At 51.2% G+C, this 16845-nt stretch overlaps 1 protein-coding gene across 2 annotated transcripts in view; it reads right to left on the minus strand.

The window, feature by feature from the left end:
- The window catches only part of SDK2 (sidekick cell adhesion molecule 2), a 264093-nt gene that overhangs the window by 48459 nt on the left and 198789 nt on the right, over positions 1 to 16845 (minus strand). For both annotated transcript variants that reach the window (XM_027080548.1, XM_027080547.1), the window contains exons 16-22: positions 15544 to 15684; positions 13507 to 13688; positions 12849 to 12964; positions 2833 to 3028; positions 2535 to 2633; positions 1958 to 2149; positions 226 to 347 (exon numbers count right to left, since the gene is read on the minus strand). In XM_027080548.1, the coding sequence (XP_026936349.1) occupies positions 226 to 347; positions 1958 to 2149; positions 2535 to 2633; positions 2833 to 3028; positions 12849 to 12964; positions 13507 to 13688; positions 15544 to 15684 (1048 nt within the window). The remainder of the gene's footprint in view (positions 1 to 225; positions 348 to 1957; positions 2150 to 2534; positions 2634 to 2832; positions 3029 to 12848; positions 12965 to 13506; positions 13689 to 15543; positions 15685 to 16845) is intronic.

Raw genomic sequence — 16845 nt, forward strand, 5'->3', positions numbered from 1 at the left:
TGTGTGTGTGTGTGTGTGTGTGTGTGTGTGTGTGTGTGTGTGTGTGTACGCAGGTGAGGTGGAGGTGGAACTGTGGGCATTTCTGGTGTATCTGACTTTCTGATAATTGCATGTGAAACTCACACAGATTGAAACACACATGTGATTTGCTCTCAAGAGCAGGCGTGCGGCCAAGGCCGGGGAGCAGGCTGCCCAGGCTGTAGGGCTCTCCTCCGGCAGCTTTACCTGGGCCTCCACCAGCCAGCGGGAGATGGAGGTCTTCCCATCATAACCTGGCCTGAACTGCAAGGTCACGGAGCGGGGGCCGATGTTGGAAATGCCCAGGTTGGTGGGGGCTCCTGGGAGTTCTGGAAAAGGAAAACAGGGCAGGAAAGGAGTGAGAAGGTCCTTCCACCCCCCACAGGACTCTCCAGGCACAGGGCGGGGGTGGGGGGGCTGTGTGTCGCACATTTCCTAGACACCTCGGAGTAGGAGCACGGCCGAGGCCTCAACCCACAACACGGCCTTCGGCCCTGCATCTAAGGCTCACTGTGTTCAGACCAGGGACTGAGGTAGGCTCGGGCTTGAGAGAACCCCCCAGGGCCAGGAAACGGGGGCTGGGCTTCCTGAATGAATTCTCTCCATCTACACACAACCCATTACAGCCCTCCCAAACCAATAATGGCTGAGGGAGGTCAGAAGGAGGGGTGAGGACGGGAGGAAGCCCCTGTATTCTTTTTTTAATTATTAACTTTATTTAGTTTTTGGCTGCGTTGGGTCTTCGTTGCTGCACACGGGCTTTCTCTAGTTGCAGCGAGCGGGGGCTACTCTTCGTTGAGGTGCGTGGGCTTCTCACTGCGGTGGCTTCTCTTGTGGAGCACGGGCTCTAGGCACACGGGCTCAGTAGTTGTGGCTCGCGGGCTCTAGAGCGCTGGCTCAGTAGCTGTGGCGCACGGGCTTAGTTGCTCCGCGGCATGTGGGATCTTCTAGGACCAGGGCTCGAACTCGTGTCCCCTGCATTGGCAGGCGTATTCTTAACCGCTACACCACCAGGGAATTCCCAAAGTCCCTGTATTCTGACCAGGAACCTTGGGGTTCAGGGTGAACAGAGAGAGAACAGATTCCGGGGTCGGACTGTCTGAGTTGAAATCCAACTTCACTGCTTCTGATGCTGTGTGCCTTTGGGCAAGTTACCTAACCTTTCTGTGCCGCAGTGTCTTCCTCGGTAAAATGCAGATGATAATAATATTGCCTACCTCAGGGTTGTTGGGAGGGCTAAGTGCACGGATGCACTGAGCTCTGGGCCAGGTGAGCACTACAGTGTATCACTTGGGGTCAGTTGAAGCTCAGGTATCTCAACCACCTCGGTGGGCAGGTCGAGGGATTCTGGCCACATCGCACAAGCACAGACTTACAGACCCAGACAGGACCACGTGGCTATCCGGTGTGTCTCTCCATAGACACAGATGGGGAAACTGAGGCACGGGGGGGACGCCTGACTTGCTCAGGGTCACAGAGCCTGGCAGAAGCGCGATGGGGGCCAAAGCTTGCTGTTTACACCGGGGGTGAGGTTATTCTCACCCTGCTCTATCCCCTTCCCAACCAACATTTCCACTGGTTGGAATCCGTTTGGACCTTTTGGGCAACAGTGAGAATTCTTCCCCTGAATCATAGATACCGCTGCTTGATGCAGAGCCTGGAGAAGGATGGGGGAGCAGAGGGAGGGGGCAGTGGCGGAAGGAGGCAAGGGTGGGGTTCTGCGGGGGCCCGGGCTCCCCGAGAGTCAGGGGAGGAAGCGGCAGCAGCCCACACGGCCTCACCATCACAAGGATGCAGCCGGCCCTGGGAGGACCCGGGAACCCCAGACTCCAGGGAGGGGAGAGCTGTGTAGGAAGAAGCCAATCTTCCTGAAGAAGGGGCCTCCTCCCGAACAGGAGAACAAGAGGCCAGGAGCCCAGCGCGGGGGGCAGGCACCCACCTGGAGGCACCCCGGAGGAGATGGTTGAGGCAGACACCTGGCCCTGGCCCTTGGCGGTCATGGCGGCCACCTCGATGGTGTAGGTGGTGAGCGCGGTGAGGCCCGTGACGCGGTACTCCAGGGTGACGTTGGGCAGGTAGTGCGTCACGCGGGTGTTGGTCCGGTTATACTCCTCCCAGGAGATCCGATATCCTGGGGAGAGGCCCCAGTGTGGTGTGAGCTTGGCTGGGACCTTAACCTTCTGCCCTGCTTCTCACTTCCTTACTAGTCTGGCAGTTAGACACGCATTGGAAGGAGGGGGCCGAGGGAGGTGGGAGCATCGTGCCTGGGGCCCCGAGTGTAACCTGGGTGGGTGCCCCTCGTTGGGTGTGGATTGCAGGAGGGAGGGTGGGTCACTGCGGCTGAAGATCTGGGATGTGGCTCAGAGCACGGGGGCTGAGAGCCTCCCATGAGTCCTTTCTAAGAAAGAGTGGCCTGCTGGGAGGCTCTGGGTGCACACTAGGTCGAAGGGAGGGGCATGGACGGGAGGGCCTTTGCCGCCCGTCTCACCCCGGGGCAGCGATGCCGTGGCGCCTACCTGTGAGAATGCCGTTCTTCTCCCCTGGTTCTTGCCAGCTGACCTTCAGCGAGGTGTCCAGGATTTCAGTGAAGCTCAGGTGTCCCACGGGCCCTGGCACTGTACCCAAAAGGGTCCCCCACCCACCCAATGCCAGTTAGAGCCGGAGGGAGACCACCGTCCTCAAGACAGCCCGTGGGGCTCCAGGGGCGACCCCCGGCTCGAAGACAAGAGCAGGGCCGTCCTGGGCCTGGAGCGCTCAGCCTGGCCCGCGGAGGGGGGTGGGGGCAGAGGGAGCCGGGGTTAGGGCGCTGCCTACCGTCCTCGTGGGTGCGCGCCAGCTGCGGGGTGCTGCGAGGCCCGTCACCGGGGGTGGTGAAGCACAGCACCGAGGTGAAGTACTCAGTGAACTTCTTCAGGCCCGACACAAAGCCCACGTGGATGCTGTCTTGAAAGTTGGGCCGGGCGGTCACCATGGTAACCTCCTCTTCCTGCTCTGGCTCCCAGGCCATCAGCTGCGGAGAGGGCAGCCACTCAAGCAGGGTGGCAGCGAGCACGCGCCAGCAGAGGCCCAGCGCTTTCCCACAGGCTGGGCCAACGGACAGAGAGTGTCCGGGAGCCCAGCTTTCCTAGGGTCCCTCCTCCCAGGGAGGGGAGGCCGGGCGGATACCCACAGGCCACTGGAGCATCTGTCCTCTGGGAGCTCACTTTGGTGTGCTGCTCCATTTGCTGAGTGATTTACTCTAAGCAAGGTACCGGGCAGGGTGGTTTCAGTGAGTCCTCTCCCACTCGATTCCCACAGCAACCCCACAGGGAGGTACTTGACCAAGACTGGCTACATAATTTGCAGGTCCAGTGCAAAATGCAAATGGAGGCCCCCTTGTTCAAAAATTATGAAGAATTTCCAGAGACGGCAGCAGAGCATTTAACTGAACGTGGGGTCCTTCTGAGCGTGGAGCCCTGAACCCCCACACAGGCATGAAGCCAGTCTTGTTTTTTACAGATGACGAAACAGGCTCAGAGAGGCTAAGTGACTTACAATATACCACACAGCTCCTGGGTAGCTGACGGTCTTTGCTTCTACACCTGGGCTCCCATGCCTCTCTCTGCCTGGGCCGGGGCAGTTCCTCCTAAGAACTCCAGTATGTAGATAACTCTCTCTTTTAAACTTGTTCCAAGTTGGGATTTCAACTGTAACCATCCTCTAGAGGTGGAGCATTGGCAAGAAAACCCCGTCTGGAAATTCAGCAGCAATTTTCCTCTAATCTCCACTCTACATATCCCAGCCATAACTGCATAAACGCCCCACCTCCCCTTCCTTCCTCCTTTATTAAAAATTGAAGAATAAAGTTGATTTACAATGTTGTGTTAACTTCTGCAAAGTCATTCAGTTATACACATTTATACATCCTTTTTTAATTTTTTTATTATTATTATTTTTTTTGCGGTTCGCGGGCCTCTCACCATTGCGGCCTCTCCCGTTGCGGAGCACAGGCTCTGGACGCACAGGCTCAGCGGCCATGGCTCACGGGCCCAGCCGCTCCGCGGCATGTGGGATCCTCCCGGACCGGGGCACGAACCCGCGTCCCCTGCATCGGCAGGCGGACTCCCAACCACTGCGCCACCAGGGAAGCCCTATACATTCTTATTTTTTAATATTCTTTTCCATATGGTTTATCACAGGATAGTGAATATAGTTCCCTGTGCTATACAGTAGGACCTTGTTGTTTATCCATCCTATATATAATACTTTAGCATTAAATATAGCACCTGCTATGTTAGCATCTGCTAACCCCAAACTCCCAATCCATCCTTCCCCCAGCCCTCTCCCCCTTGGCAACCACAAGTCTGTTCTCTGTGAGTCTGTTTCGTAGACAACGTCATTTGTGTCGTATTTTAGATTTCACATATGAGTGACATCGTGTGGTGTTTGTCTTTCTCTGTCTGACTCAGTTCGCTTAGCAGGAACATCTCTAGTTGCATCCGTGTTGCTGCACGTTCCTGCTGCTTCTTGACCTCCTGCCCCACACTCCTATTTTCTGGGCCCTTCGTCTGTCTCTAACAATGACAGCTGGTCTCACAGATTTCCTCAATTATTTCAAATTGATTAAATAGCAATTAATGGTGAAAAGCTATGCTGGATGAATTTTAATAAGCCTGGGTATTTATAGACATAAAACAATACCACACCAATGTCTCTTGATTAACTCAGGCCGATGACAATGCTTCATCTCCTCCTTTTCATGGCCGTGTGTTTATAAAGGATGTTTGGGAATTTAATTGGTATTGTGAAAAGATAGCCTATAGCAAGTTAATTAGATACCAATTAGACCCTAAAAATACTAATCAGAAACACTAAGTGGTATTTAATACGTAGGTTAAATGCCCTCCTTATTGCGGTTATCTTGTTTCATAGCAATTCAATCGCTGAACTTCGCTGGAGTAGATTAAGAAACAAGCTTGATGTTTTAATATACTTTAATCAATGTAATTGCGAATTAATTACACCATTAGAATTGTGTGGTGCATTCTCCAGTAAGTGCAAAATCTGGGTAAATATTATTTTTTCGGGTTTAGGCCAATTGTGATCACTACTATTTAAAAAAATAAGGGACGGGCTTCCCTGGTGGCGCAGTGGTTGAGAATCCGCCTGCCGATGCAGGGGACACGGGTTCGTGCCCCGGTCCGGGAAGATCCCACATGCCGCGGAGCGGCTGGGCCCGTGAGCCATGGCCGCTGAGCCTGCGCGTCCGGAGCCTGTGCTCCGCAACGGGAGAGGCCACAAGGGTGAGAGGCCTGTGTAAAAAAAAAAATAAATAAAATAAGGGACAAAGAATGTCTTGACAGGTGCCTTAAAGCACATTCACAGGGAATTGTCTTCAGATATGACAAAGAAGATGGGGACAGGGTGATGGTCGTGCGGTTGGGTGGAGTCATGACCACAGCATCATCCTCCAGGTCCAGGCCCAGAGCCCAAGACGGAGGCAGGACAGGGGTTGCTTCAAAACATTTACTCTGGGATGTGAACCACTTGTCCTGTAGCTGCATCCAAAGAGGAGGAGGCTAAGGGTTAAGAGGCCTCTCCCTCAGGTCCAGGAAGACAATAGAATTGTCTTCTGCACCTCTGTTGCTTCCAAGGGGCTGGGCTCTGGGCAGCCATGGGGTGGAGGCTGTGCTCCACACACACACTGGGCTCTGGTCCCATGAGCCCTTCCTGTGTGCCTGGCACTGGGTTAAGCCCATCACGGACCAGTCCCGTTTCACCATCACAATGAGGAGGACATGCGAATCACTGTCCTGTGCTGCTACAAAAAGGAAACCAAGGCTCAGGAAGGTTGAGGACCGGTCAGTGCACAGGGGACCACCTGGATCTGGCTTCAGATTTGTGGACCTGAGACCTTAGATGCAGCCCTCTATCTGCCGAGGTACACACAGCTGCCAGGTGAGGGCTGGGGGTTCTCCACGCCTGCTCTTGTTACCGGGGGTCAGCGCTGATTGACTTCCTCAGGTCCTTGGTCTTGGATTCTAAGCAGACTGGGCTGCCCTGAGCATGGCTGGGGTGTGTGGGTGAGTGTGCTTGTGGGGGGACTTCAGATCTAGATGGTGGGACAGGCAACTCCAGCTTAGACAGCAGAGGCCCAGGGGGTCACCCCTGTAACTGAAAGGTGTGTGTGTGTGTGTGTGTGTGTGTGTGTGTGTGATGGTGGGGGGGCCAGGGTGCAGAATGTGCAGCCAAAGCTGAGAGAAAGGACGACAGAGCACAGCTTTGCCATTTACTGTGTGACCCTGGGAAAATCACTCAACCTCTCTGAGCCTCAGGCTATTACAGGAGCCGGTATTAGCTACCTCAATGGTTGTGGGGAAAAGGGCTGAACTGACGTGCCTCCTGTTTCTGATGGAGGCAGTACCTCGCGGGCTCGAGAGTCTAGGAGAGTATAACCTGCTAGATTCTGGAGTTAAAAACAAGTAGGGGAAATTCTCTTTTGCACCCTCCCTTTGTCTTTCCCTCTACTTTTCTATCTCTTGCACGGATTCGCACAAAACATCCTGGAAGGATATGTAAGAAATTAACAACAGTGGTTCCCTGGAGTGTGGAGAATTTCAAGGTTGGGTGGGATAGAACCAGGCAGATGAGGGACTGGGCTGGCATGGCGTGAGATGGAGGATGTCTGCCTGCTACAAGTTTATCTTTTTACATTTGTTGGTTTTTGAATCGTGTAAATATATTCCCAGTTAAAAATTAAATTAAAAAATTAAAAAAATAATGGGGGCGGTTTGGCAATAGCAGCAAAGTTATACACATTTACCTTCTGACCCAGCAATCTCATTTCTAAGAATCTATTTCAGAGTTATATGTGACAGTACGAAAAAATGTAGGCACAAAACTATTCACTGCAGAAATCTTTGTTATAGTAAAAGACTGGAAACAACCAAAATGTCATCACTAGGGAGCTGGCTGACTAAACAATGGGAGATCCACACAATGGAACAGATTTTTAAAAAAGGGACAAGGAATATCTCTATATACTCTTACAGAGAGACCTCCAGGATACAATGTAAATAAAAAAGCAAAATGGAGAGAGTACGTGGAGTACACTGTCATTTATCTAAGAAGGCGACGGTACACATTTATACACGCGTAGCTTTTGTTTGTGTTAAAGACATGGAAGGGAAAACCGAACCAAACCAACAAACAAAAAGAAATCACTTCTCTTGGGAAGGAGGAGGACCAGAATTCAGGCGGATTTTCTTCTGAATTAACTTTGCTTTGCACCTTTAACTTGGGAACCATGTAAATATGCTACATAATTACAGAATAAAATTAAATAAAAAAATCAATCCCTAAACATCGAAACCCAAATGAAACAAACGAACCTCACTGTATATTGAATTGTAGCAAAATGACACAGAAAGAAACCATTTCAGAGACTTTGCAGCACAGAAAGGGGGGGACTGTATCCCTGGTGGGATACCTCCTAAGAAGTACAGATAATCTGAAACTATTTTCAGTAATCACAGTGTTGATATTGCTGTTCTGAAACTGTCGTGGGTATTTGTGGGATCAAGTAGTGAGTAATTCTGTTGCTGTGGAAGAAACCAGGTTTTCAGAATGGAGAAAAGAGAGACAAAAGACCAATGAGATTATTTTTAAAATGTTAGAGTCCTGAAATTGAATTGGAAGTATCAGTATGTGTTTTATCTTTAAAAAAAGTATTTCTGAGTTGTCCATTCACAGGGCCTTGAAACAACAACCAATGCTAGAACCAGGAGCAGCCCCAGTGCCCAGATTTTGGCATCTAACTATCATTAAAAGAAACAAGGGGGCTTCCCTGGGGGCGCAGTGGTTGTGAGTCCGCGTGCCGATGCAGGGGACGCAGGTTCGTGCCCCGGTCCGGGAGGATCCCACGTGCCGTGGAGCGGCTGGGCCCGAGAGCCATGGCCGCTGAGCCTGCGCGTCCGGAGCCTGTGCTCCGCAAGGGGAGAGGCCACGATAGTGAGAGGCCCGCGTACAACAAAAATAAAAAAAAAAAAAAAGAAACAAGGGCTCCTTGATGACATGGCTGATCCCAGGCACAGGGCAGGAAAAGGAGCTACCTTGGGCCACCCTGTCATACCAGATAGCAAGGAACCTATCAAAGACTCCTGGGGCAGGCTTCCCTGGCGGCGCAGTAGTTGAGAATCTGCCTGCCAATGCAGGGGACACGGGTTCAAGCCCTGGTCTGGGAAGATCCCACATGCCATGGAGCAACTGGGCCCGTGAGCCATGGCCGCTGAGCCTGCGTGTCTGGAACCTGTGCTCCGCAACAAGAGAGGCCGTGACAATGAGAGGCCTGTGCACCGCGATGAAGAGTGGTCCCCGGGCTTCCCTGGTGGCGCAGTAGTTGAGAGTCCGCCTGCCAATGCAGGGTACACGGGTTCAAGCCCTGGTCTGGGAAGATCCCACATACCGCGGAGCGGCTGGGCCCCATGAGCCATGGCCGCTGAGCCTGCGCGTCCGGAGCCTGTGCTCCATAACAGGAGAGGCCACAGCAGTGAAAGGCCCGCGTACAGCAAAAAAAAAAAGAGTGGCCCCCGCACGCCACAACTAGAGAAAGCCCTCGCACAGAAACGAAGACCCAACACAGCCAAAAATAAATAAATAAATAAATAAATAAAATTTTAAAAAAAGAATTAAAAAAAAAAGACTCCTGGGGCCACATCAAAAGGACTCACCAACTTGGAAGAGGTGGGTGATGGGTTAATTTGGTATCAATGAGAGTAATAATGGCAGTGGATTGAAACATATCAGACGTATTAAAAATCCTTAAGGACATAATAATACTAACAAAAACAAAACAAAAAGATGCCTCCCTCTGCCCCCATCCAAACTCATCTGTCACCTTAGAAGATGCTAAGGAAACAATTCACTATTCTGAAAATTGTTAAGTCATGGAAAAGAACTGAGCATTTACCATGCTTTTCCTAGACGAACTAAACCTTCAGGTAACCAAAAAGTTGTGAACGGAAAAATTCTTTTGGGGGGAAAGTATTTCAACTCATAAATCAAGGAGAAATCATAATATTCAAGTATCCTCATTTTGATACTTGAATACATTTCATATCCTCAAGTATCCCCTATTGAGATAATAGAGCACACAGGGGTGGTCAATGGTCACCACATCTTAGTAAGAGAGACAGGCAGACTCCGTGCCTTCTAATGAAAATGCACAGCACCATCTAGGAAGTAATATTTTGAAAATAAAAAATTCAAATCTGAATATGATCAAGCCTCTAGTTCTAAATTCCAATTTACTGCAAATATAGTGTTCAGAGGGATATATTAAATGACCCCACAGGGATGCAGTTGCAAATCCAGGCTGTAGAAAACTCTATAGGACAAATGGCTAAGTTTCTTTCTTTCTTTTTTTTTTTTTTTGCGGTACGCGGGCCTCTCACTGTTGTGGCCTCTCCCGTCGCGGAGCACAGGCTCCGGACGCGCAGGCTCAGAGGCCGTGGCTCACGGGCCCTGCCGCTCCGCGGCATGTGGGATCTTCCCGGACCGGGGCACGAACCCGCGTCCCCTGCATTGGCAGGCGGACTCTCAACCACTGCGCCACCGGGGAAGCCCTGACTAAGTTTCTTTACTAAATAAATTAAAAGGAAGAGAGAGTGAGAGAGAGAAAGGAGAGGGAGAATCTGTAGATCAACTGAGACCTAGAAAACTTCAACCAGTTGCAACTGTGTGGCTCTCATTTGGACCCTGAGGCAAATAAACCAACCAGTAAAAGAAATGCCGCGGCAACTGGGGAAATTTGAATGCTGACGGGGTATCTGATGCTATTAAGGGGACTGTTGATTTTTTAAGGCACTATAATGGGAATGTGGTTATTGTGTTTAGGTTTTAAGTAGAGACTTTATCTATAATATTTCTCTGCAGAAATATTTATGGATGAAAGGCTACAATACCTGGGATTTCCTTACAAATATTCTAGGGGAGAAGCAGAGGGCTGGAAAATAGAGGGAACGCATTGGGCCGTGAGTTGGTAACTGTCGAAGCCAGGGTGCGTTATGGTCTGATGAAGTCATCTTAGTCTCCTCACTACTTTTGTAGATGTTTGAAATTGTTCACAATTTAAAGGGGAAAAAAAGGTCCCTTCTCACTGGAAGGATGGAAGGGACAGACGCTGCTTTTTTCCCCTCCCTGTGATACTGAAGGTCAAAGGAGCAGGAAACAAAATCCCCACTTGTATCCATTCATACTTAGAAAAAATCAAGTTATAGTTATTTACAATTAAATCATACAACACTTTCTTTTTAATGCAAGACGAAGTGCAGGCTCTGGAGTTTGAAGCCAAGCTTTGCAGTTACTCTGACTGTGAACAAGTCACTGGCCCTCATGCCTCAGTTTCCTCCTCTGTAAAATGGGGTGATGATAACACGCCTTCCTTCTTAGGGATCTTGTGCAGCTTGTAGGAGACAAGAATGTGAGGGAAGCCCAGGCATCCTGCCTGGCCTGTAGAAAGTGCCCCGGAAGCGTGAGCTCTTCTTACGCACCAGTTTCTATGCTCAAGCTATCTGGACAATTCATTTCTGCTGACTTTCTTGCAGCAGTTATGGGGTGCTGGGCACAGACTGGACCTGGGAATCAGGCGGGCTTCTGCAGCTTCCTCTGGCTCTGGGTCACTGCCCTAATTGTCCCGGCCACTAAGCTGGTCTCCTTGGCCCTCTGGGAGCCATTTACCTTAGAAGTTTGCAGCCCAGGTCTCCCCAAAGTGGAAGAAAACTTAGAACCGGCAGCAAGAAGCTAATTCTTCCCAGCTCAGCTCCTCTGCATGATGCAAGCCTCCCTCTTCCCTCCACTGCCTCCCCCCAGAGTCCCAATTAGGAGGTTTCTCCAGCCAGCCGGAACTACCGGCGAGCAGCTACAGCCCTGGTCCAGGAGGGCCCCGCTCGGCTTCAGTGATGCACTTTCCTAGAAGCGAGATGTCTGCGGCTGGGGTGTATCGGGATCTGGACCCTCCCTCCTTTACTTGAAACACCGGCAGAAAATTCTCTGGGTGATTTAATCTCAGCCCCTTCCCGTCCAGCCATCCCCCACCTTGCAGCAACAAAGGCTAAGGCTGCTAGTCCTAGAAATGGTCCTTGTTGTCACACACGGCTGGTGTGGGAATCTTCTGGAAGTATCTGCGGTCACCTCGAGGCCAGCAGAGCCCGCGGTTCCCTGCCCTCCACGGCTGGCTTCCTGGTGACATGCCTCTCACATCCGGAGGGAGCGCACTGCCTCCTCCCACCCGCCCCACTCAGCTGAGGCCAAGCCGTAAAACACGGCGTGGACCACACACTCTGTGATCTGCCATCTCCCATTCTCTTAGGGAAGGTCAGCTCCGTGCTCCTCGTGGGGTGAGAGGAGAGACCCAGGAGTGGCTGCCAGAAGGGGATGGTTGAGAAGTCTCGACTTGCAGCACAGTTCCAATTATAGCAAATTTACTACCATCACCGTCACCACTGCTACTAGTGCTTTTTGTTACGGCTGAATTGTTTCCCCTCCCATTGTTATGTGGAAGCCCTAACCCCCAGGACCTCAGAATGTGACTGTGTTTGGAGATAGCCTTTAAAGAGGTAATTAAGTTAAAACGAGGTCCTTAGTGTGGGTCCTCATCCAACAGAACTGGTGTCCTTCTAAGAAGCGGAAGTCTGGACACAGACACACAGAAGGAAGACGCGTGAGGACACAGAGAAGGCGGCCGTCTACATGCCAAGAAGAGACGCCTCAAAAGGAACCAGCCTTATCAGCACCTTGACCTTGGACTTCCGGCCCCCAGAACTGTGAGGAAATACATTTCTGCTGTTTAAGCCGCCCAATCTGTGATACTCTGTGAGGGCAGCCTGAGCAACGAATCCATTTCTACTACTATTGCTACCGTTTTCGGAATGCTTCTTAGGTGTCATTCTGCTGAAAAAATTACAAATATTCTCATTTAGTCCTCATCCAATCCTAAGGGACAGAAATTATCATCACCTTCGTGTGCAAAGGAGGAAACAGGATGTCTCTTGGCTCTCCAGCAGCCAGAACAGCGCCCATGGTTGGGCTCAGTAAACACTTATTGAAGGAAGGATGCTCAGACAGTTCATAGGACTTGTCCAGGGGCCTGGCCAGAGGCAGAGCCAGGACTTTAATCTAAGCTTTCTGAGTCCTACTCCTGCCCTTAAACACACTGTGTAGGGTCAAGTACAGTCTGAGGACAGATGACCCTGCAGAGTGCCCATTAGCCCATGGCTTGGGGGTAAGAAGCACGGTCTGGATTTTTCTTTTTTTTTTTTTTGCGGTATGCGGGCCTCTCACTGTTGTGGCCTCTCCTGTTGCGGAGCACAGGCTCTGGACGCGCAGGCTCAGCAGCCATGGCTCGCGGGCCCAGCCGCTCCATGGCATGTGGGATCCTTCCGGACCTGGGCACAAACCCGTGTCCCCTGCATCGGCAGGCGGACTCTCAACCACTGCGCCACCAGGGAAGCCCCGTTCTGGATTTTTCTGATGGGGCCGTGGCTGTGCGGGGACCCTGAACCTGAAGCAAACCTGGTTTTGTTCATAAGGCAGGCTCATCAAGACTGACTGCTCCCTGCACTGGCTCACACACAGGCCAGTGTCCGTACTCCCCGTGGCCTGGACGTGGACCTGGGGAAAGCCCGCATGCCCCTTGCCTTGATCACGTGTCCTCTGCTTGGCTTGAACCAATGATTCAGAGACAGAGCGGGGACTCCCTCCTCCCCCTTCCTCGCCTTCTCCCTGCCTCTGTGGCCTGCGTCCTTCCGAGAATCTCCAGGCTTCCTCTCGGGGCAAGGAGAGGCCTTAAGTACCTTGTAGCCCTGGTTGATGCCGTTGATGAACTGGGGGCTGGGGGCAGTCCAGGTGAAGCGGATGGTCGTGGAGTTGGTGGCTTCTGCATGCACGTTGCCCGGAGGGACCGTGGGCACTGGAGGAGAGCAGAGAGGTAGGGGTGTGTGTGGAGGGGGCACCGTCTGACTGTCCGGCCCGGTTAAGCAGCGAAAACACACGAGGTCTGCGGACCCTGCTTTACACCCCTCCCCCCAGCTTCTCCCCTGCTGCTACGGAGACTTCAGATGCCCTCCTTCTGCAGATTAGTTTGGGTTTAATGAAACCAGTCTGGCCCATTTCACAGGTACCCACAAATAAAAGTGACGGATCTGAAAATGCTCAGGGTGGTTTTTAGGCACAACGCTAAATGTAAGCTGTTTCATGATCCAGTTAATGGGTAACTTTGCAGAAGGTCCCTGTATCCCCGAAGCCTCTGCGTTCATCACACCCACCCCAACCTCTTCATCCGTCTTTCCCTCCGTCCTCCCACCCTACGGGGTAGCTGGGCACAGCATGTGACAGCCTGGGACTGGATAAAACAGGTGACACGGTTGAGGCAGTCAGGACTGGACAGTCAGGACCCATCAGGCACGGAGAGGGGGAAGCACCAGCTCCTCCACGGCCACTGTCCCCACCCACCTCCCTGCAGTGTCCACTCGGTGACTTTGCTGCTATAGACACCCAGTCCGGCGCTGTTGTAGGCGGCCACCTCGATCTCGTAGTTGGTCCAGATGATGAGGTCCTCCAGCAGCAGGTTGTTGACATCAGCATCCGTGATGTTCTTAAACTGGTACCCAACAGGCAGCCCGGCCAGGCAGTACCTGAGGGGAGAAAGCCAAGATGCCATGGATTGGAGTCAGCCTGCTGTCCTCGTGCCCAGGAAGCTGTCTGTGATGGTGGAAACCCACATCCATGCTGTCCAACATGGAACCTGCTGGCACTTGTGGTTTTTGGGCACCTGAAACGTGCTTAATGTAACCGAGGAACTACGTTTGTCATTTAATTTACTTTTTTATTAATTTAAGTGGCTGCAAGTGACCAGCGGCTACCCCACGGGATAACGCAAGTCCAGGGGATGTGTCTGGACTCTTCTGTTTGAGGGGGGAGGAGGACATTGGTAGGATAGCTAGCCAGGGATGCTGAGAGCTCCTGGGAAGATCTCACGGGTCTAGCTTTGAGGGGTCGCTGATCAAAGAGTGGTCTCCAAAGGTTGGGCTCATTTCCTTTCTCCTTCTAGGAGAAGGGCTCCCTCTCCTGACAGCCATTCACTGAGGTGGAAAGAAAAAAACCTGAGGCTACGTACGCTACCAAGTTCCACCTTCCACTGGAAAAAAGAATGCAGGGTAATAAAGAAATGGGATACGTACAGGCAAATACTGGAGGATGGATAGCTCATAGGAGAACAACAGTGCACACATACTCTAGCGTCTAACTATGGGGAAATCAGAGGCCCCAACTTATTCTGATGCTTCACAAAACCCCACAGCAGTGGTTCTCAAAGCCTTAGCGTGCATTAAAGACACCCGAAAAGCCTGTTGAAACACAGATTGCTGGGCTTATCCCAAAGGTTCTCATTCCATAGGTGAGGGGTAGGACTTGAGAATTTGCATTCCTATCAAGTTCTCAAGTGATGCTGACGTTGCTGGTCCAGGGACCACACTTTGAGAACCACCACCCTTTAGGATTCACCAAAAAGCCCACGACGAAATTAACCGATAGTAGAGCAGCCAAACCAACAGTAACTGCTTCCAAAATCGGGGAATTCCAGTGCTGTGAGTGTACACATTCAGGAAAGAGATGTGTGAAGTTGCCTAGCATCTTGCAACCAGCCAGAGTTCAGAACACTGACACGAGTTCTCAGAAGTTTCAAGTAGCAGGCTAATTTTCTTTTATGAATACCAAATTTTAGTAACAACTTAGTAATACACTTTCAGGTTACCAGTAAAGCACCCACAGTCAAATGTAAAAATAAATGTAAAAATAAATGTAAAAATAAAAGGCTATATAACTGGGCTCCACTTGGCAGTAGGGACCAAAGACAGGACTTCCACTTTTTTTTTTTTTTTGGTATGCGGGCCTCTCACTGTTGTGGTCTCTCCCGTTGCGGAGCACAGGCTCTGGACGCACAGGCCTAGCCGCTCCGCGGCATGTGGGATCTTCCCGGACCGGGGCACGAACCCGTGTCCCCTGCATCGGCAGGCGGACTCTCAACCACTGCGCCACCAGGGAAGCCCAGGACTTCCACTTTTTAACCAGTTCTTGGCCTAGTAATTTGCCCACTCATTGTCTGTCCTGGGGAAATCTGGCCTGCTAGAATATTCTTGGTTTCCCAGGTGGTTGGTCCCCTGGATAGTAACGTGTCTCCGTGTAGCCCTACTCCTATGTAGCCCTGATGTCTGGCAGACCTGCCATCCATACAGGCTTAAGGAGGCTACATTGTATCTCCTCTCTAACCATTCCTATTGGTTTCCAAGGCTCTCACTGCTGGAAGTTCTTCTAGATGTCTAACTTCAATCCCTCCTACTGTCGTGTAGGCATTTCTTGTTGCCTGGTCCTTGTGGATGAAGAAGGACCTGCCATGAATCTGCTCTGTTTTCCAATCCACTCCCTGACCCTCCCTCATCTCTTTCCTCTTGAGTCTGGGCGGCCCCTCCTTTCCCTGGTGCGGACGCCTACCTGATGATGTAGCCCTTAAGGATGCCATTCTGGTGGCTCTCGGGAGGTGGCTGCCACTGGATCATGATGGACTGGTTGGTCCGGCCGCTGGCGATGACATTCTGTGGAGGGGCCGTGGGGGGCTCCTCAGGAAGGGAGACCCTGGATAGGAAAACACCAAGAATGGGCAGGGCTTTTCACTCCTAGTCTCCATGGTAAATACAGGAGTTTAATGGGATAGGAAGAGGCCACACCCTGCTCTGTCCCTGGATGACTCTGCACAATTGCTGTGTGCTTTTGGGCTAGTCACTTAACTTCTCTGAGCTTGCTTCTTTACCTGTAAAAGCAGTATCATAAAGTCCACTTGCCTGCTTTATGAGTGGTTGAAGCTCGAACGACACAATGTACATGGAAGTCTTTTTAAAACACTGTAAAGCATCAGATATATGTATTTTCTGTGCGGTTGAGGGACACAGGCCTTGGTTTCCCATTTGTCAAAGAAGCTGCTGTCGGGGTTGATGACGTCATGAGTGTTCAAGTATTTTAGAAGCAGGAGTGTCAAATACTCACCTCCCAGTTACCAGCTGGCGGTGAACTTGAACCACGCTTCCTTTACGAACCAGCTGAGCCCCGGCAGGGGTGAGGCAGGCCGGGTAGGGGTGGCGTGGCGTGTGCGTGAGAGTTTGAGCATCCCCGCACCCCCCGAAGCCCAGTGCTATTGCATTTCTTTCTCTGGCATGGCCAGGGGACACAGCATTCCACTTCTGTATTTTTCACATAACTGACATGCATCCATTAACAACAAAAGTTGATTATTTTTGATGGATGTCTTTCCCGTTTTATGTTTTTGTTTCCTGATGGATAGCTTTTCCAAAACATCCTGCACCCTCCCATGGCTTTGTAAAGCCTAAAGTGAGGGTAATCTAACCTTTTACTTGCTGACTCAGGACGATTCATTGAGAAGATGAATCAGCATTACACAGGGAAGCCCGAAGGACTGGAGAAGTTATAGGATGGTTTCCCTACACTTCGAGGTTTCTTGTTATTGGGATTTCGTAGCTCTGAAGGATTGGGGCTATGTCCATTTTTTTCCCCTGCACCACCTCTCATGGTCCAAACATGGCCTGGCACATAGTAGGTGCTCAGTAAACAGTGAATGAATAAATTCTCCTATAACTGCTCTCCATGCCAGGCTGTTAGCTGTCACTGCTCCCTCCTGTTAGAGTGTCACAGTCCCTGTGGCATCCCCCTAGTAAAAGCCAGAGGGATTCAAACTGATTGGAACTGTGGGGAAACCACAATGATTGATTTAACCCAGTGGGG

Source organism: Aethalodelphis obliquidens, unplaced genomic scaffold, assembly GCF_003676395.1.
Source record: "Aethalodelphis obliquidens isolate GAN/ISIS:26980383/991018 unplaced genomic scaffold, ASM367639v1 scaffold44, whole genome shotgun sequence".
Classification (NCBI taxonomy): Eukaryota; Metazoa; Chordata; class Mammalia; order Artiodactyla; family Delphinidae; genus Aethalodelphis; species Aethalodelphis obliquidens.